The 21,359-nt window shown below is 35.8% G+C and overlaps 1 protein-coding gene across 3 annotated transcripts in view; it reads right to left on the reverse strand.

Moving 5' to 3' along the window:
* Nucleotides 1-674: 674 nt before the first annotated feature.
* Nucleotides 675-21,359, reverse strand: part of Nlg4 (Neuroligin 4) — a 204,534-nt gene continuing 183,849 nt past the window's right edge. For all 3 annotated transcript variants that reach the window (XM_081976990.1, XM_081976989.1, XM_081976991.1), the window contains 5 exons: nucleotides 21,111-21,294; nucleotides 20,144-20,658; nucleotides 16,176-16,327; nucleotides 11,281-11,399; nucleotides 675-2,218 (listed from right to left, as the gene is read on the reverse strand). In XM_081976990.1, the coding sequence (XP_081833116.1) occupies nucleotides 1,200-2,218; nucleotides 11,281-11,399; nucleotides 16,176-16,327; nucleotides 20,144-20,658; nucleotides 21,111-21,294 (1,989 nt within the window). In that variant the 3' untranslated portion in view covers nucleotides 675-1,199. The remainder of the gene's footprint in view (nucleotides 2,219-11,280; nucleotides 11,400-16,175; nucleotides 16,328-20,143; nucleotides 20,659-21,110; nucleotides 21,295-21,359) is intronic.

Here is a 21,359-nt window from a genome sequence, read left to right on the forward strand (position 1 = left end):
TTGTAACAACCATTATTATCCCATTTTCCCCAGAACTACTCCTTCCAAAGTTAATAACTTTTTTGAACTTTAAAATATACGCATGCTTGATGTGTCGGTATTTGAAGGTAACAACCAGACGTTTAACTAGAAAAATGTTCTAGCTGACATACCTATTATAAACATACTCGAAACAGTTGGAAATAAACGGTTATGCCAAGAAACCCTTACACTTTAAAAACGCAATCGGCTTATTTCCATATATATTGGCTTCCCATGTATATACTTCGGCGACTAGCAGAGGTTATAAAACCAAAACGTGTTCCCGCTTAAATCGTTTTACAGTCACTTTATATTGAAATTTACGTGTTGCAGGACAAGTTCCCTTCATCTTTCCATTAACTTAAGTTGTAAAAGAACTGTTCGAAACCTAACCAGATTCAAGTTTAGTGTCTTCTACTGTTTGCCTCGCCAATATCTATGGAAATAAGCCAATCTCTAACTGCAAGAGCATCGGTTTCCAATAGAGGAATGCACGCTTTGTGTTACGTGAGAATTCCTTTTATACTCGGTTTAGACTTTGATGATCCTTTTTGCTTTGTATGCACAGACTTGCAGTGGCTCAAACGACGCTTTAGGAGGTGAAAGTTCCTCATTTAAGGAAAAGGCAAATCGGGTAAAAGAAACTATTAAAGTAAAGTTATTTTTGTTAATATATTTTAAGAATCGTCAGTTTCATTTAATTAGATTAACATTACTGTACGTCCAATGGAAGTGCAGTCTATAAAAGTCTTACGTTAATAGCGTTCCAAAGTTCAGCGAAAAGTTGTTAATATTATATACACACACTACCTAAATAGATCGTTTACGATATTTAAAAGACTTAAGAATAATTTAAAAAAGTTTTCTAAGTAGGTTTTCGTTGAAATTTGAAACTTATTCTTAAAAGAAGTTGCACAGCACAGAGCGTTTGATCTACTCTGTTTGGTACTCAGTACCAGCTTAAAGAGCAACTTTATGTACACATAATGTAGCATATAACAAACTTGCTTAGTCAAAAATTGTTTTTAAGTTACCCTAAACTTGATTCAGTCTCACTACTAAACACTTTAGGAAAATCAATGACGTAAATTCGATTACATAACGTATAACTTAAACCAGTCTTGATATATTAACGCACTTCTCAGAATTTTAAGATTGTAGTGAAGGATTTGGTAATATCACACCCTCATTTCACTCATCGCAGCCTGAGGCAGCCTCATATTTCCTTTACTAGTGTTATTATACCCTGTGGTAAGTAAAGGTTGAGTTTCTGGACTCTTTGCTCTAGGAGGTGGAGGTGGTTTTGGAACAGACAAAGGCATCGGCGCATTACCATTTGGAGGTTGTGTCATCTGTTGCTGTTTCATTTCAGCTATAACGCTGGCAGTGTTGTTCAGCAACGCAGCGTTTTTTGGTAGAGTCATACAACCTGCCTGGTTGTAATGCGTTTGCATCGACACATTTTTAGGCAGTGTCATTGAGTTAGATGTTTTTGAAAGAGCATTAGGACAAAAGTGTTGTTGCACCTTGTTCATGGCATGATAGTCTTGTTGTGCATTTGCCGCCATGATCATCGCTGAAGTGTCTTGTTCAACATCCACAATGATATTGGAACTTTGTCCTAAATGATAGTGCTGATGCTTGGATATGGTTTCGAAAGTTTGTTGATTACGTGTTTGTTGCTGTTGTAAGTTTTTCACTTCCATTCTGGTTTTGTCTCTCTGATAATAGACACCAGCAAATATTAGCACGTTTAGTATCAACAGAGAGCAGCCTATTGCTATAGTAACACTAAGAGCAGTACTATAAGCAGCATAACCTGCAGCCTCCAATGAAGCAAGAGAATCTGTTTGATTAGTTTGACTTTGAAACACCACCTGAGGATTGTAATTTCCTGTTGGCACTACATTGATACACGTTGTCACAGATGTATCGATTGTCGTGGTCACCTCCATAGCGGTGGCGCTGTCATTCGGTCGTTTTCTCACCAACTCCATGGTAGGATCGTAGTAGCTGACTCTGGAGAGAGGATCAGGTCTTACTGCACCATCGTAGAGATCAGCATTATTGTGGTTTCTAAAGAGGTTGTGACGAGCCACCACGTCTTCCATTCCTGCTCGGTGTAATTCCGGTATGAGACGTAGCCAGACACTAAGTTGATGGGCACGGAAATGGTTTTTCATTCGTGGCTTCATTCCTAAAACAGAAGAAAACCACCTTTAAGAACATGTTACTGATAAGTAGTTGTAATAAGCTATCTAGTATAATAACATTCATAATGATTCATTCCAGCTTGTTAAAGTATAACAGATGTGCTAGTTACCTAACATTTTTTGTTTCTAGAGAATTAGTGTAAAACAGTGTAATAAACTGAACGACCTGTTCTAAACCGGGATAATTTGGCATCATTGCCTTGAAAAATGGTGTACGTCACAAAAGTGGAAATGGATGGACACGTTTAGTCGCGGGCTGAAAATTACGAAACTGTGTTCTTTATTATCGGCTAACTAGAGTACTTAACCAAAAAAATGGTCTTGCGATATAAATCGAGTCATTTCATATAATATAATGTAAATAGCTGCATTTGATTATTCTGTGTTAAGGTTTGGAATAAATATAAGTGCATTCAATAAGATGACATTTATTTGATGGTCAGTTTTTAGTGGATTCCACACTATTAATAGCTAATGTTTAAACTTAAAAATATAGATAAAATAGGTAAAGTTAGGTAATTGTCATTGTCATCAAATCTATTTTCAGAATTATACCCAAAATGTATCAAATATTGTCAGATTACGTAAACTGAATTCAATGTCAAACCACAGTTAATTTAATATAGGGCATTTTCTGAAAAATCTAACACTAGAACTGCGAGTAACTGGGTTAATAGGAGAAAGTTGGACAGTCGGGCTTTGTAAAGTTTAACGACAATTTCCAAAGTTAAATAAAATACAAAAGTTTTGAGGATTGTGGTTTGGTAAAATTGTCGCCATAAAGTTTATGCTACATAAAAAGTTAAAGTACTCTGTAATAGTCTTTGTCATGTAGGACATTAAATCAGAATCAGACGGTTTTGTGGTTGAATTCTATTTTTCAAAATATGCTGCCAGAGAACTTTCTATAAATTTGATAATTCTTGATTTCTTTTTCGAGAAATATCATCAGATGGGCCCACCTCAAATTAAAACCATTCGATTCCGGCATACGTGATCGAAGGTGAATAATGTCAAATTCAGTGCATCATTTTGCAAATTTGGATGAGTGAACTAAGTGTCATTATCAGTGACTATAGTGTTTGACATCCTACACCTTTCTGGTCTGCCTCACGGAATCTGGTGGTGGCAAAAATTCGTTCTCGATAGCAAAGCCACCACTAACTGACCAAAATCGGAAAATTCGATCAACCTTCCAATGGGAACAATATTAGATCAATGAAAACTGACGAAAAGATATATGAACTGGATGAAGAACTGACAAGAAAAAAATAAACGATACCCTAACAAAAAGCATGATTAAAGTGGGAAAATAAATCGCACAGAAGGAAAGAGAGAAGAAGAAGAGTTGCATCACAAAAAAGACATAAACTGAACAAGAAGAAGTGAATAAGACTATCAGGAAAATGGTAAAAGAAAACAAAAGAAAGAACCAGGAAACAGAAATAGAAAGTGTTATAGAAATCAACAGGAATGTGAAATGCGCAAGTCCAACATTGGGAGATATGAAGAATATGTACTCTCCGTTCACACTTATGGATCACAAACATGGACACTTACCCACAAACATAGACAAAGTAACCAAATCACAAAGATCAATCGAAAGGCAAATGTTACATATAAAACTGATAGATATAAGAAGAAACGAGTGGATAAGGAATAAAACGAAAGTAAGAGATGTTAGAGAAGTGGTAGCACGGTTAATATAGAAAATCGCATTTTCTGAGTCACAATGACAGAAAAAAGGACGACTGATGGAACAAATGTATCCTAAATTGGAGACCCTGGGAAATCAAAAGAAACTGAAGAAGACCGCAGATAAAGTGAGCGGATGACCTGAGGAAACACATTGGAATTAGATTCATTAGATTTCATTAGATTTTTCCAAAAATGGACCAGTGGATGTCCAAGTTGAAGCCAATTTACCGCAAACTTCCTCAGTTTGTCCGGAAACAGTGTTGGGTTTCGGGACTCCTAGTTATAATGCGGAAGTAGTTGTTGGATATGCATCTTCACCTTACGAGTGCTAATGAGGGTTTTGTTTAGTAGTAGTTAGTTGAACTTGTCAGATATAAGTCAGTCGTTCAATAAAGCTAATAATATTCATTCTGTCTACTTTCTCGGCCACGATCCTCACGAACACTCTGCATTGTCCGTGGAAAGTTCTCTAACAACTGCACGCCAAGACTAATTTACGGAAACTGGAGGCAATGCCGGGAAAGTGAGTTTTCTGAATTCATACCTTATGAAATCGGTCTTAAAAAGGTAGTAACAAACAGCACAAACGGACGGCTGCAAACAAGAGATTTAATAGCAGGAAAACTTGGAAAAAGACCTAAATTATTGAAAGAGAACGTTATTCAAAAACCTTTGTTACTAATTAATTTTCAAGAATTTTTCTTTATTCCTAGATGAATCACGGTATTGATTTGGTTAAGGAGAGTTCTTATCCGCACTTTTTAGTAATTACTTCGTAAAACGTCAATGCAACACGTGAAGCAAGTGAGAAGATGATCTAAATATCTAAATAATAAGGAGGGGGATAAGCTGACATCATTAAAAAATCTTACACAGCATTATAAATTAATGAGATCACGTTTCCGAGGGAAAGCAGCCTTGCTTAATCGCAAGCGCACGGAAAATTACCCTTATTTACAAATCACTGAGGTATAAAAATCTGTTTCAATGCCCTCAACTTGTGGCCCTTAAATTCGTTAAAATTTTCAGAGCAAGGGACAGAACGCTTCTCTACATATAACAAATGGTTTAGCAACGACGCACTTAGAATATTGATGTGAAGCGGACAACCCGAATTAGGTTCTCCTCCCGAGGTACGTAAATAGATTTCCAAATGAAGTTTATTGTAGCAGAGGACAGTTACTTATTTGGACAACTGGCTTATTGTATCGTCAAGGGCTCAAGGGACCGTAAAACTTTCATTAACCGCACACGTGCCCGTTATAGCCCAATCTTCGCCAGTCTGGAATTAACTGCTGCCATAACTAAATTTACTGCGATATTGCCTAGAGTCGTAAAGATGCATCCCAATCATTCGTACTGAAATGAAATTATTGTTTTGTCCGTCGGGAAAGACGATAATTTAAAGTTAAATCACGTCTGAATTCGACGTGTCCCCGCTTCGAACATTAATCCGTTTTACTAATGAAAATCGGGTTAGTTAAACTTGTCTTACGAGGTGATGTGACGTGGGGATTGTTAGAGTATGGTCCCGCCTAATGTCCCTTGATAGGTCTTTAATGGGTGTCTACAACTTCCGCAAAGAAAGCCGCAGGCCTTAGTTTCAAGACATTAATAGGGTTAACTAACTGTCGGTAACTATTTCAAGCACTAAATAAAATGGACTTAGCTGTAAACTGTCTTGTGGGACAGGATATAGAGTTTACCGAATATTTTATTTCACTTACGATCACAAAAACGGAAGATAGATTTTTGTTTCTATAATTTTTTGAAAAAACGATTTGTTGTTTCAACGATAACCTCGGTAATAAGTGAGAACCTTACCCGAAGAAGCTACTCAGCATCATAAGACATTATCAATACAAATTTCTTCTATCATTGATTGCCTAATGAAAGAGATCCATCTATATTAATCAAAAGTTTAACCCGCACTAGAGTAATCTCTAAATATAAAAAATGATTTAGATGCATTATCTTTCTTCTGTTATTATTGAGGCAAAGAGCAGTTCTTCAAAGATCCCACAAAAATCCAGATTTGAAAATGAATTGTTATTCCACTTCTTTAACCTTTCCGCTAAAAATGCAGATTAGATCCAACATTGAAACTATGCATCCTTTATCCAGGTTTAACTCTTACTACTTTACGCCAGCTAGTCGGTCGTCAGATCTGCACTTTTTGCCAGGTAGGGAATAAATCAGGAAGAACATCCGCCTAGCCAAATAAATCCCTTTTACATGGAGATAAATCAAACCGTAATTGCTTACCAGCAACAGCTCATAGTTTTTAAAAGGTAATCAAAACGGGTTACGGGCGCAGAATAAATTTAACAAAATCGAGTGTGATAAATCAGCCGCGGCCTTGTTTGCCGTTCTTGTTTCTTTTGTTATTGGCTCGGCCACTAGCAACTACAATACGAACGCAATTACCGAGATGAATGGCCGTCGTTGATTTATTTCGTCGCACTTCGGAAGGGATTAATTAAAAAATAATTAGAACAACACCAGTTCAGGAACGTCCTTTTGTTCAAAGTTCTCCGGTGAAACATAATTTGAAGCTGTACGACGCCCCCGGCTTTTTTTCTGATGGCGTGGGCACGCTGATCATGAACACATTGTTTCGAATGTGTTCAGTGAATGGTAAAATCAATATCTGTTTTACAATGCATAGGTACTGTTTGTTTTATCCACGACCAGAAATAAGTAGTCATAATAAGTCACTGTCAATAAGCAATAAGCACATCTCTGTACCACACCAAACAGTGACCCAATAATTGTTGTCATTACTACTTCGTGAACAAAAGCTCGGCGGTTTATCAGTTATTGCCAGCTAAAAAAAAATAAACCAAGAAACCTTTATAACCGATTTAATCACAGGACCAGAATGTGGGATAAATAGGGGCTTTTCAGTTATGTCCTGTTTAATAGACATTAACAATTTTATATACGAGTACGAACGGAACGAAAAATGGTCTGAATATCAAAAAGCCTGAAAGCTAAAAAAGCGAAGCTAAATTAAGAAATCGTTCCATCTAGCCTAACTTCGAGCGTATCTAAGAACCTACTATCTTGCTTAAGTGCTTCTAACACAACGTTATTTTAAAATTTTGGTTACTTCTTATCTTCAAGCTTCAAGATAGTTAGATATATTATTTTGAGCCACTGCAAATGCAGGAACTTCCAATTAGTTGATAGTGAGGAATAAGCAAAAGTATTTGGATAATCTGTCCCTTAAAATGAATATTGTTACGATATTCGTATTATTAAAAAAATAGCAGATATTCGAGGATGGTGGCATGATAAGTAATCAGAGCGTCTGTCGTGCAAAAAAATATGGGAAACAAGTTACGAATAATCGATTTCGTCACCAATTTCACATAAATATAAGGAAAACAGCCATTAGGGGGAGACAGTCTGAGTCACTCTCTTGATATAGTCAAGCCATCGTTTCTGAGGTATTCCAACAACTTCGCTGTACGTTCTATGACGTCCGTGTACGTCTTCTGATGTCCTCCTTACGGATCTTTACGCTTATCTGTTGTTGAAGCTTGGTTTTGCATAAGTTTATCTTTAATCTCACCTTCTTTGGTGCTCTGTTCCAACATTTTCCCAACCTCATTGACATCATTCGAAATTAAGACTGCAAAACGCAGGTTGCTTAGGTAAAATCCGTCTTATGATAGCTCTTTAAAGACGACGTCTTCCAATGCAACAATTATGATAATATTCGTTCTTCCTGAAGCACTCCTCGCTGTATTTTTTACAGCATGTATCTTGACAAAACATTCCTATTCAAATGGCATATTGTCACGAATGGAAAATCCATTAATTTAAAAGATGGACTTATTATTTAAAAGTATAAATTCATTAAATTAAAGCAGATATTCGGAGATGGCAAAATTATAATATGCGCGAGGCAAGGTTACAGTCAGAATGCACATAGTGCATTATCGCTATTTTTAGCGATGACAAATCACCGCTACTGCTATGCAGAAAGAGAAAGCGGGCTACATCAGCCAATCAATCGGGTATAAATTAAGCTCGACATGCGTTATTAACGGAGACGGTCGGAGACTCCGCCTCATAACACCATGATGTAGTCGTCCCGAATTCTGCAACCCGCAACGGGTTCGTAAATTAATTGAATAGTAAACCATTTTCTAAATTATAATAAATCGCGTGTGCCAAACATTGTTTAACAAATGTAAGTATAATCTATTTAATTATTGTAATATTTTGTGCACGTAAAAGGTATTGTTCAAAGTGTTACTTTTGGGAATTATGTTTGAAGGTTGTATTCCGATTCACTAAGTTGATAAACCAAACATTTTGTCATTTAGTTTTAACTGCTATTAGTTATTAAATTATAGTTTTCTACCAAGTGGGTTGATTCTACTTCTAAAACAAGATCTCGGTAAAGGCGTTTATCAAAGTAATAAACGCACGTCTCGTTTAACTTGTTGGGCCAAAAGGGCTTTACAATTTAAACGTGACAATATCAGTAGCGTAGGACAATGCAACAGTGACATCCATTGGTAATTTAACCACTATGTTTAAGAAGATTTTTATCTTCAATCCTTTAACTTTTCCCGAAAATGATACAGTTTGACTGAAACTAACTTTGAAAATCCAATAAAAATAAAATATGTGGAATGGAATTTATTATGAGCGTTTGGGAGTGTAAAAGTAGAGGAAACTAAGATTTTCAGCAACAACACTGATTAATGCTGGATATAATGCTATTGTTAAATTCTCTCTCAGTTATTTCATTGAGGCAATTATTTTTAGTAGTGCTTAATAGAACATCTTCCCGTACCTAAAGAAAAATGACCATTTCATCATTAAATATGTGTTTCCAATTTGAAACACCTTGTAACTGCTAATTTTTAAGATGTCACTAATGTACGAAAAAATGTATTCTGCAAATTGCTAGGATTACAGGGTATCGCAAGTTTTTATCGGGGGTAATTGCACAAGTGCATAAAAATTACCGATAATTTTGCCTGAAAACTTGTTATCTCTTAACTGCATGAGTTTATTTTCTTTTTTTTTTGGCGAAAGAGCCCGACACCGAAGGTGGAGGGCTTTTTTAGAAAAAAATATGAAAATGACCGAATGCAGTTTGCAAAGATAACAAGTTTGAACGCAGAATTATCAGGTCATTTTTAAGGCACGAATGTAATTTTGGGGAATATTTCCCGAATAAAGAAAATGTTTTGGTTTTGCTGCAACTATAGATTGCTCAATGGAGCTCAATGAACAAGTTCCAAACCGTTCATTAATTTATTGTTGACATCGCGTTTGACATTGTTTGGTTATAAAAAGTCAAAAAACTGCGCAAAGACAACAATTAGTATACTAGCAATAGGCTCTACAACAATGCAGTCGTTATAGATACGTACAGTGCAATTATCGAAATGCAATTATCACTTTAGAATGCAATTATCGCTGTCATTCTGGTGAAAATGCACTGCTCATATGGGACATTTAACACATGAGGGAAATATTCGGAGTAACACCACAAACCAAAATTTGGTTGAGCGCATTTTTTGAGACCCTGTATAAATATACATACTTATAATATAATAATAATAATAAAAGGTTAGAAGTTTCAGTTAAAATGATTATCAAAGTACATATACTACTCTACTGGTACAATTTGGTCAATCTGACGTAACCATTTGGAATGATTTTATGTGACTTAAAAAGTATGTATTATACTATGTAATTCAACTTTTCTGAGTGTTTAAGATGCTATAGTATCCTGCAAACATTTTTTAAAATTTCCATAATCTAATTTTTGTATAAAATACCAAACAGGAACAGGTATTTATTTCCTGTTTTACACATTGACGCTAACCTAACATGTTTATCCCGGCGCTTAGACACTCGTAAATCAACGCTGCATCCTAAATTGAGCAAATCCCCTTTCTGTAGATTGAACAGTAATGCGAACAGAGCCATTAATCGGCTTCCTACATATCTGATAAGTTGACAATAGTCCGGTGCGATGTATGCTGATAAGTAGAACTAAGGCCTGGACCATAATAGATTAATTAGTGTCATAATGCTACATTACGTAAGTTAGGATTTTTTTCTCAAAGTGGCTATGTTTGTATTCAGATACAGGAAGCTGTTTGTGTACATTAAACTAGACAAGAGGCTCTGTAATATTCCAGGTTAATAGTTAATCCGAATTGCAGAGGTAAACGCGTCCATTCATGCAAATTGGAAATGTAACTCTAATGAACATGAACTTCCAATACAGTTTCCACTTAGATCGACTTAACACATATAGTAGTATTAAGCTTGAATTGCATTTTAAGACTAATCATTGTAGAAAAAATGTATTACAGGTCGAAAATCGCTGAAGGGAAAATCGAAAAACTGTCCCGTTTCCACCAAACCGTGTCCTACACGTGTACAGAACGACAGGGTGGCATCAATATTCAAAATGCGTTCTTGCCAGACCATTTATTATGTTCCAGAAAGCGTCCTTTAAACGCGGCCAATTTTCGGATGGATACACGGCTGGCAGATTGAAAGGGCCCTCTAACCTCCCGCGTAATTTTTCTCTTGCAAAGCCTAGGAGGTTTCATAAAGTCGCAAAACGGAATTTCGATTAGAAACCGGCCTGGAATGGGGACCATAAACCGAGACAAATCGTTCCAATTTAAAGTTTCGTCGCTTATCTTTTGTTTATTTGTTGGTTGGTTGGATGCCGTCTGAAGTTCAGAACTGATAAAAGCAAGACGAATTGGCGATAACGGCCTGTGAAAGGCTTGGCGTACACAGCCTAAAGACTTTAAAGAGAAAGCCATTTTTCATTTAGGTACAGATAAGTCTCGTTCAAATTTAACTCTCTTACTGCATGGTAGCAAAGCTAGAAGAATAACTTACGGACTGAGGATATGATGTAAATAAGCTTCACCCTCATCTTCAATGATGATTTTTAGTTCTCCCTTCTGATCTAATAATTTAGTACTATTGTTTATTAATTTCCTAGTAGCTTTCTTCAGAAATCCTGTTAAGTTGAAGAAAATGTTTAGATCGCAGATGGACGCAAAGGTTTTTTCCAGAGATGTTGATGATTTATCAAATACGTCAGAATTTATTATTTAGGACTTATTAAAACGTTTTGCGTATAAATAGTCAAAACTGCAAGACTCATTTTTAGTTTTTAGTGCAATTTACTGAGCCTACAGGTGTATTAATTTAAAACCATATTTAGATATTCTTCTAATATTATGTCATGACAAAGGCGGAAAGGAATGAATTACCGTCACTCATAAGTTTTCTTCAGAGTTTTGAGAGAATATTCTTAAGTCAAAACATGTCATTAACCACTTACCAATTTCCAAATACTTCTGGTGAACTGAGTCGTATTCGTCCCAAACAATAGACCGAAAACGGTTTCTTTCTCTAGAAGCAGCAAGAACAGCGTCTTGTTTGTGATGTTCGTTTGGATTCCTAAAACAAAATTACATAGATATGAGACAAATTACAAATTTCAAAAAATAATGTTAAGGAAAAAATCTTTGAACATTTATAACGATTACCTGTAAGGTAAGCGTAAAACTATCCATAAAAACATATAGTCATAAAATTTGTGTCTGCACCAATACAAGCCTGCTATTTGCCTGCTAGGACTGAATCATCTTAGGGTGGGACATATTCACAAAGTGTAAATCTTTGAAGACATTTTTTGCTTGGTTCTATGGTACCAATAGTTTCTAGAAACTTCAGGAAACCTTCCTGATGAAACTGGAAGATGGTTCCGCTAAGGGTTAACTTTCCACACCCCGAAATATAACCAATAACATTAAAAATTATTAAACAAGTTTAAACTTTTGCAGATTGGTGGTACTTGTAGGGAGAGGCAAAGAGGTTCTATGGTACCAGGGGATTACCAGGACCTCAGGAAACCTCCTAACCGACAAATTCTAAACTGTAATTTTAGTAGGCCATAAGTATGTTCTATTTTTTAAATCAGCGTTTACGTCTGTATATTTATGGAAAACTTCTCACTAACTGCTATAAGTTAAATCTACATTGATGTAATAAATAATAAGTATATTTTACAAAACTTGTGTTATGATTAGGCAAATAGGCTACACACTTTATAACAGTTTAGCAACTTGATTAAGGAAAGTGTAGCAGCGTGAAAAAGGTGAATTTAAATCATCAAATTAAACAATCAAACAAATGAAATTTTGCCTTCTTGGTAGTGGTGGTAAATTTCACCGTAACGCCGCTAGATGGCGTCAAAATTGGCAGTTATTTTGAATTTCTTAACTTACTGGATTAGTTGTGTTTAAACGCGAATAACTCCGTTTTGTGAAAAGGTAAGGGGAAATGGTATTGGTAATGAGGAAGGATTGGATTTAAGGAGTTTTCATGAATTTTTAAAAGAAAACCATGTCGTAAGCCTTTATAAGGAAAAGTAGCTGAAATCCTTTTTTAAAGCAGTTTTACATCTACATAAAATTGCCTGTCAGCGTCAACTGTCTTTGTACAGTTTATAATTCTGATTGGAAGCAAGGAATTCAGATTGACAGCACTCATACCACACAATCTTCTGTCGAAGATTTGCTTTGACTAGAATAAGACATTTTTTTATCACGCTCAAAGTTTAAATTGAAGATTACATAAAAAATGTACTTTATCACCTTATATTACGAATTTCGATAAAAATGACTTTAAATGTGACTATAAACTTGACTGTTTTAAACTACTAAACCCTTGAAATTTAAGCCTCAGAGTATGGAAGAAAGGGAGAAGGTGTTAGCTTTCCATAAATCCACATGTAAACATATTGAATGTTTAGGACGACATTAAAGTAGAAACTGCAGGATAAACTTACGAGGCAAACAAGCCTTTGGCAGTTATTTGTATAGCCAGCAAACGCGACATTTCATCATGACCGATCGAGCTCCGTTCTCCTATTTCCTCATTGTAGTCTCTTGTTTCCAATAAAGCGACCATAGGCAAACAGTAAAATAATGTGCAGGGCACGTTCAAGAAGACACACTGTTTACTTTCGACCCGGACTCTTTTGTTTGCCATAGTACGTGCCTTCCTACTTTTCATTTCGTTCAGAAATTCAGTCATTTTTGGTTTCAGACGTGATTAAACCAAGGACTGATTAGCCAAATAATGACGGTTATAATATAAACTGATACCGTGCAAAAAGGGAAGTTTAATCCCCTCCTGAGTAATAAAGAAGACAAAGTTTAGCATGGCGGTTATCTCTTCTGGAACAAGATTTATTCTGACAGTGTAAAATAGCTCGCGTGAGGTCTGAATTTTTCGCGATTTTTCAGGCGTAAGTGTTTACCTAATATATTTTGCTTCTGGGAAACTGAGAAATTTTCCTCCCTTGTACCATAGATAGGAACTAAACTGAATCATAATAAAGTTTGGTGTTACATAAAAGAAATGCACCATTGCAACTTGCCTTTGAGGTTTGGCTTTTGGCTAACAATAAGTGATTTACGAGGAAGGGTCAGCTAACCCAGTGAAACAAAGCAAAGAGGGAATTCTATAGCCAAAGTAGGTTTTGGCAAACAGAGAATGTGGAAATGCTATTCTCTAAATTCGGATTGTTCAAAAGTGTCTTATTTATTGTTAAAACGTTGATGGCGGTTTTAAGAAAAATTTTCCTTTTGAACAAAAATTTGTGTAGTTTAGCCAGAACATGTTCAATTAGTAAGTAAGATATACGTCAATATCTTCTACATAATCATTTCCGTTTACATTTCACTGTTCCTTTCGCTGGCGTGTGAATAGCTGAAAAGTAAAACAAGAACGAAAGGGAGACTGACAGGGTGAAAACAGCTATTTGTTTTTTTTCCAGTTAGTTGAATTTTTGATCCTTTTTTAATGAGAAAGAAAGGAGGCTTTTTGAATGATATTGCACTCATTTTTTTTTTTTGTTGACAATATGTTCTTATAGCATATTATTCAACAAGCATGTAATGATAGCTATTACTCACGAAGATGAAGTTGTAAATCATCGAGTGAGTAATAGCCATTACAACATGACAACATGACAATCGCCATAGTAGTGAATTTGACAGCTATTGCAAAAATCAATGTAAATTGAGTCACACTGATTTTGTTACTTTTCAAGTACGTTTCGTTGTTTTGTACCTCCATGGGATTGAATTTGACAGTTTTCAGGTTTAGAATAAAAGACTGAGCTGTCTTAGACTAACTAACGGCCAAATGAAATAACTTTTAAAATTCCACTCATAAAGCTATAAAATGCGTTTGATACTATTTATACTGATTTAAATGGATTTTAACAGTCTCTTGTGATTTTACATGCATTCAACCAAAGTCAAACTAATTTTGTTACTTTTCAAGTATGTTTTGTTGTTTTGTACCTCTATGGGATTGAATTTGACAGTTTTTAGGTTTATGAAACACTGTAACAGACGGCCAAATGTCATATCTCTCAAAATTCTACTCACAAAGCTCTAAAACGCGTTTCGTACTATTTACTGATTTTAAAAGTGTTGTGTGATTTTACAGTTGTAAGGAGAGGATTTTGGCGGTTCTCATATCTAAAAATAGACTAAAATTAAGTTAGAAACAGACATTCAATTGTTCCAAATACCAAAAATGCACTGATGAAGGTATGAAATGTATTCAACAAAAGTCAAACTGATTTCTTCGTTACTTTTCATGTATGATTCGTTGTTTTGTACCTCTATGGAATGAAATTTGACAGTTTGCAGGTTTGAAACAAAACAAAAGACAGATCTGTCTGAGACTAACTGAATTCCAAATGACATAACTGTTAAAATTCCACTCATAAAGCGATAAAATGCGTTTGCTACTGTTCATAGTGATTTTACTGGGTTTTAAGAGTGTTTTGTGGTTTTACAGCTTTATGGAAAGGATTTTGACAATTGCAACATTTAAAAATAAACTAAATTTAAGTCAAAACTTCCACAAATCATGTGATATTCAGGGACGTTTTCATTGGCTGTTTCATAAGTGTTAAGATTGAGCATAAACGTGATAATCACTGAAAAATCTTAAATCTCAACTGTTAAGTGAGTATAAACCCACCATGATATTAAGAGAGTATCATCTGCGAATGTGAATGTCATGAGGTCCTCTCCGTTTATCTTCAGTTAAATGTGGGCACAAGTTTATTTTATTGTAGTTGTATTACAGAAACTTGTAATTACGTTAAGAGTGCTGAATACAATCAGTGAGCAGATTTTTAGCAATTTTCATGTCCGTAACTCTGCTGCTCTTGCATACTGGGTTAGTATAAATAACAGAACTCAAACTTTTACAAATTTTGACGTAAAACACACTATTTATTATTTTTCTGTAGCAACTGTCATTGTGTGCCTTATCCTGTAAACTAAACTCAATCAAAACCAAATTTCTGTTTTTTACGTAAAAGAAATGCAGAACAACTTCTATTATTAGAATTTGCCTTTAAGCCTCCGCTTTTGACCAACAATACCTGATTTACGAGACGGGTTCAGCGAAAACAGCGAAACAAACAAAAGATGGAATTGTATGGCCGAAGGGTAATTTGGCGAAACGTCGTTCCATACTCTCCAAAGTGCACTTTATGCGCGTGAACGGCAAATCACATCGTCATGAAACAAACTGCTCGGTCCGTCGCGTCGTTAAACTGCAATATGGTTAGCTACAAGACCCAATAGCTTTCAAGACTCACATTTTTGGTCAATTCCAGCTTCAGGTCGCTTTATGAGGAGCAGCAGTTTAGTTGTATGGTATATGGAAAGACCTGACAATATTTGAGACTGTTCAGTGTTATTCCAGAGACGTAATAAATGGGCGAGAAATGAGTTGTCGTATTCCCATCCGTCATCATTTTCTAAATAATCAGGCATAACAGATTTCAATACCGGGTGTTCAGAAAGCACATGCTCAAAAGGGTACTGTGACATTCTCTAGTGCAGTGAATGATGACGATTTGACATAACTGCTGCTGCTACATCTTTAATACGTTAATTTGTTTCACTTAATACATATTACAGTTAAATCGCTGGCTATAACAAAAAATAAACGGACAGTTGCAAATATTTCCGCAACCCTCGCCACTCCATTTTTTCTCTTCATCTTCTATTTAAGACCACATTTTAAATATACAATATTTTTCTAGTTGCTTTATCTTATATAATATACGTTGTGCAACAATTTAGTTTCATCTTGCGCTGAACACTTGATACAGATTAAAACAAGAAAACTTACCCGGTTCTGACAAAATTAGCCATTAAAATGATGAAAGACTCAGACAAGGCAAGCTCGGCTCTGGTGTAATTTCTCGGGAAGTGACTGAATCCATCCACAAGCGGAGCTCCGAATATGTAAGGTAGTTCTTCTCCATGCACCGTTCCCATTCTCTGTAACACAGGAACATAATTTATTTTAAAATTACATTCTAGTAGGCTATTTATCAGTATACTAGTGTAAAATCATGAGAAACATTTTGTCAAGTGACAGAAACTTAAATGGATCAAACAGTTTTCATTTCACACAATTCTAGAATCTTACTTATTTTGTTTCAAGTAAAGCAACAACAAAATAAAGAGGATATGGGTTCATTTATGAAAGAACACATCATTCTTATAAAGATGTGGTAAAAGAAAAACCGAGCATAGGAAAACCGTGTAACTGATGGTAGAGAAACATTGATAAATGCATGGGCGAAAGGAAGACAGAAAACCTAATAAAATGTCTAGTAGGCGACAATTTCGGGGCAATGTTGCCAAAAGCTTATTTAAATTCATCCACTGGATTAGTTACATAATGTACACAGAAACCAAACTTATCGCAAATATTATCAAAATAAATGGAAATGATTAAGAAGGTTCTAGTTACAAAATTAATTTTGCAAGTAATCTAGTCGACGAATTCAAAAAGACACTTGACAACATCGCAGAAAAATTTTCCCCTACTTAGACTTTTTTCAGGTTTTCTGTCTTCATTTCGCGCATGCATTTATCAACGTTTCTCTGTCCGTTACACGGTTTCGCTATGGTTGAAATTTCTTTTACCATACCTGTATATTATATTATTAGATACAACTAAATAACACCGTTACATAACAATTCCGTTAAAGTATTCGTATTCTTTCATTGCCTTCATAGATTTCTCTAAGAATTTTTTGCACTTTTCCAGACATTAAAAAAAATTAAAATGAAAATGGAAACCCGATAATCGTGGTTTCGGTCGCTGCCTAGAGAAAGTTGTAGAATCAAAATATCATTTATTCAAAACACGTCCGCATGTGACACACGTATCTCCAACAGTGAAAAGATCTAACCAGATACACTCGTCCCCGAACGGAAATGCCATTATTGATCCAGCGAACTTATCTCTAGCCTTGGATTTTCAAGGCGTCTATTAATCTTCCTAGACGATCTTTATGTAAGCAAGCATAAATCACATGTATCTGGAAGTTCGTTTTCAAGCGCGATTTCGGCAAGTGAAGTTTCGTTAAAAACCACTGGGAATTAGACTGGATCAAAGCGATAATGATGGATCTGTTTAAATAGCCTGATTCTAAAAAAAAAAACAGAAAAATAGAAGAGAGAGACAATGGGAAATAATGCTGCATCAATCTTGAGGAAAGTGCACATTTATTTAACGGTGGAAGCTCAATCAGAGACGCAGCGTCCTAAATAAATCCAGTAAAATTTATTGCGAAGACATCCAGTCTTGAATGTACGTTATTGTGTTCGGTAAATGATGCCCGGGATGGAGGCAATATTTTGTGCACCTGCATTCGGCTGACAGTGCTACCCTTGTTTTCGGATTATTGCAGGGGTGATGACAGAAATTAGAATACTCTATACTCCGGTCGTTTTGGATGATGTACGGTCTAAAACTCAAACGAACTCGCTGGAAAATATAAGGGACTTAGCACACACACTTTACGGTTCTTAGACTCACCTCCAGAAATAAACCTGCATTAACAGTACTTTGCATTTTCAGAAAACCTGCCCGAGATATTTCTATTCTTCTCTTATCTAATATCGTGGTGCTGATGAGTTTATTTTCCTGACCAGGTATCAGCTGTGAACATTCTGGATGGTGACGCCGTTGATTACGATGTTTACATATGTTGTTCTTGTGAGTTTCGATAGAAAACCATGGTTTTAGTCTTTGCCGTAATCACCACTAATCCCATTTTCAAACTTTCATCCTTTAAACTTTTCATCAATGCCTTCAGTTGTTCTTCGGATTCTCTCATAAATACAGTGTCGTCTGCGTACCTTATGCTGGTGATTAGGATACCGTTCATTTTTGCTCCTTATTCTTCTAAGATCCAGTATATGTTGCGGGTTATTATTGTGTCGTGGCTGGCTAGTCATATGTCCTGCAAAATATGTATCAACTTGAATGCGGTCAAAGGTCTTTTTGTAGTCCACAAAGCAGACAAATAGCTTTCTCTATAAATTCAAGACCCTTTCCACCACAAACCCAACTGTGCAATGCAGGTCCGATACTAGAAACAGTCTAAACTTTCATATTCTATTCAGAAAAGAAACACTATATTTTTTGGGCTACACTGTCTCAGTTTTCTTGCTACCTAAGTGAGTTCGCCTCAATAAAACGTTACACTTTCCATGATATGCAATCTCGAATTTAAGCGGCACATTCTCATTATGCGTTCCGAATGTCCACCAATTTAGACTATCACAGAGGAAAATTCATGGCACAGAAAATTACCGCTTTACACGTATACTAACGAAGCACTGTCAATTAATTAAGTACCTGCAGCGACAGAGCGTCCTCCTCACCACAGCAATTTATTAGCAAGTAAACAAAATCTAATTGCTTTGTGAGACCGTACGTACACCGTAACATATCTCTCTATTCAAGGATTAAAGATAAAGTGACTGACAAAACCCGCATAACGGATGAGTCTATACTCATCGCTGTTCACCAAATACTCTTCAGCTGTTTTGCTTGTGCTGTTTGTTATCTGAACAACCCCAAGTATAAGTAATATCTGATCAGGTTTCAACACATTTTACTTCGACCACTAACACTGATACCACTAACGTCGATTACTTCATAGGATTTAAATTTTCAAAACATCTTGGTTACAACGTTGCAGACTCTATTATTAATTCATATTTTTAGGATTGGATTATTGGATCATTTAATATAGTTCAAATTAGAAATAAGGTTATTGCTTAATCATACTCACCATAACCACATATAATAACAATATTACGATTACTTCAACCTGATTGTTTTAGTACGAATGCTAGCAAACTACAGGGCCTATAGTAGGATTTTAAATCTATAAAACTAAAGTGAATTTGATCTGATTTCAGCCTGTCATAACAAAACTTCGTTCTGTTTTACCTACAACAACTCAAATGAAATATCCAATTAGCGACTGATTTACGTCAGTACAAGGGCTGGTTAACGTTGTACTAAACATAGTCAAATTGTAAAATCTGCATGTAATTTGCGATTAAATTAGAAATCTATTCAGTAACAATTTCGGGAAAATAGATTTTGTTATGATATATTTTAGCTGCATTTGATTAGGTATCTATCAGCTTGCAATCTCACTTATATATAGACTGTGACCTAAGCTAGATTTTCACTAACCACTTGGGAACGAATCTCAAGTGATAAAGTCCCTGATAGAGAAGGTTATAGGATACAACAAGCCATTGAAACTGATATTTGTAGACTTTGAAAACATTTGACTCAGTCCAGCATAATTCCATATTCAGAGCGCTTACAGAGTGCAGTATTGATAATAAATACACCACCTTTCTTCGGAATATATGTAATAACGCAACAGCTGCAGTCAGAATGTGTAATGGAGACACAAACAAATTCACCTACGAAAAAAGGACAAGGAGACACTATTGCCACCGGGTAGATCATGCATGTCAAGTTCTTCAGAACCCTCAGAGTCAGAGATGGAAGATGGACAAACATAATCCTAGAATAGAGATCTAGACACGATACATATGAAATCAAACAAGATGGTCGGACTAAATCAAGACCCGAAGCAATGGAATAGTTTAAGGAAGGCGTAGGCTAGCAATGCAACTGAAAACTGCTATTTATGAGGAAGATGCTGATGTTGAGCAATTAGTTCAAAAACATATATTTATTCATACTTCTCAATGCAAGTTTGTGGCTGAAAACAATTTTGCCTTACTGAATGGACATAGTCAACTCACCTGTGGATAGTCTCCATCTTTAGTCTGATAGTCAAACACATAGAAAAACGTTTTTGGTCCCGATAGTTCTTGTCCTGGTTGTGGCGGTTTCGCACTCAACAAATCCCCGGTTTGCACCAACGGCGCCACAAATTGCGCATCACTAAGTGCCGAAACGCAAGCATCTCTCGTGTTGATGGGATGTTGAACCGTCCGTTCCCAGTCCGTATACTCGTTCACCACCGTAAAGAATATTTCACTCAAATGGTAAGTGTACGCATTCCGCACGTAAGTCCGAATAATTTTGTCTCTACGCTCTCCTTCGAATCCTGTTTGAATGTCGTTGGACGAGAATCTCCAGAAAGCTTCGCTGGTCACCACGCCGAAAAGAAGATCGTACGGGTTGCTGCCTTTTGGCATTAGAGTAGCTTCACTGCGTTTGAGGTTGGCATTTACTGGACCAACGATGTTTTGCAGATCTTGCGGTTTGAAATATGTCACTAGTTCCTTGGCAAAGTCTGCTTTGATTACCACACCTAAAAGGAAAAAGATGTATGAAGAATGATGACTTGAAAATTAAAATTGAAATTACTAGTAGGTTCATGGACATGCAAGCATGTCTCAACTTGTAAATTTCCACAACTTTAATACTAGTTGTGCGTTGTGCTTACTCTTCTTGCCTAGAAGGTTTTTCGTAGTATCACAAAAATTTTCCAAATATCACATCAACATTTGCTTCAAAAACTGTATATTTTATGAAACGTAACCAACGTAAAATGAACATATAATGGAAATCAACACTACAATGATAAAAAATAGTAGTTCTTTGTTATTGCAATGTTAATTTGTCAGTCAAAGAAAATGGTTTATATGATATTTTTAACAAACAATGAACTATAGTCATCGCTTCAATCTGTTAAAAGTTTTAATTTTAGTAGTTTTGAAAAAATTAGGATTATAACAATATTAATTATGAAAATGTACGTACCATCTACACTAGGTCCAAAAGCACTAAGATACGCAGGTGGCGTAACATCAGCTTCGAGTAAATCAGTCAGAGAAGTTTCGCGTAGGCAATCAACAATTTGCTCGTGGTCTTTCCCTACATCATCCGGAATGGAACAATTAACTTCTTTAGCCAGTTTTACGGCATAATTCACCGGGTCTTCGACCTAAAATTAACCAAGCCTTAATTAGCTTTTGTCTTTATTTAAAGGTCATTTTACTGCGGCAGCTT

This window comes from Ips typographus, linkage group LG4 (assembly GCF_016097725.1).
Source record: "Ips typographus isolate SLU linkage group LG4, UJ_Ityp_2.0, whole genome shotgun sequence".
NCBI lineage: Eukaryota > Metazoa > Arthropoda > Insecta > Coleoptera > Curculionidae > Ips > Ips typographus.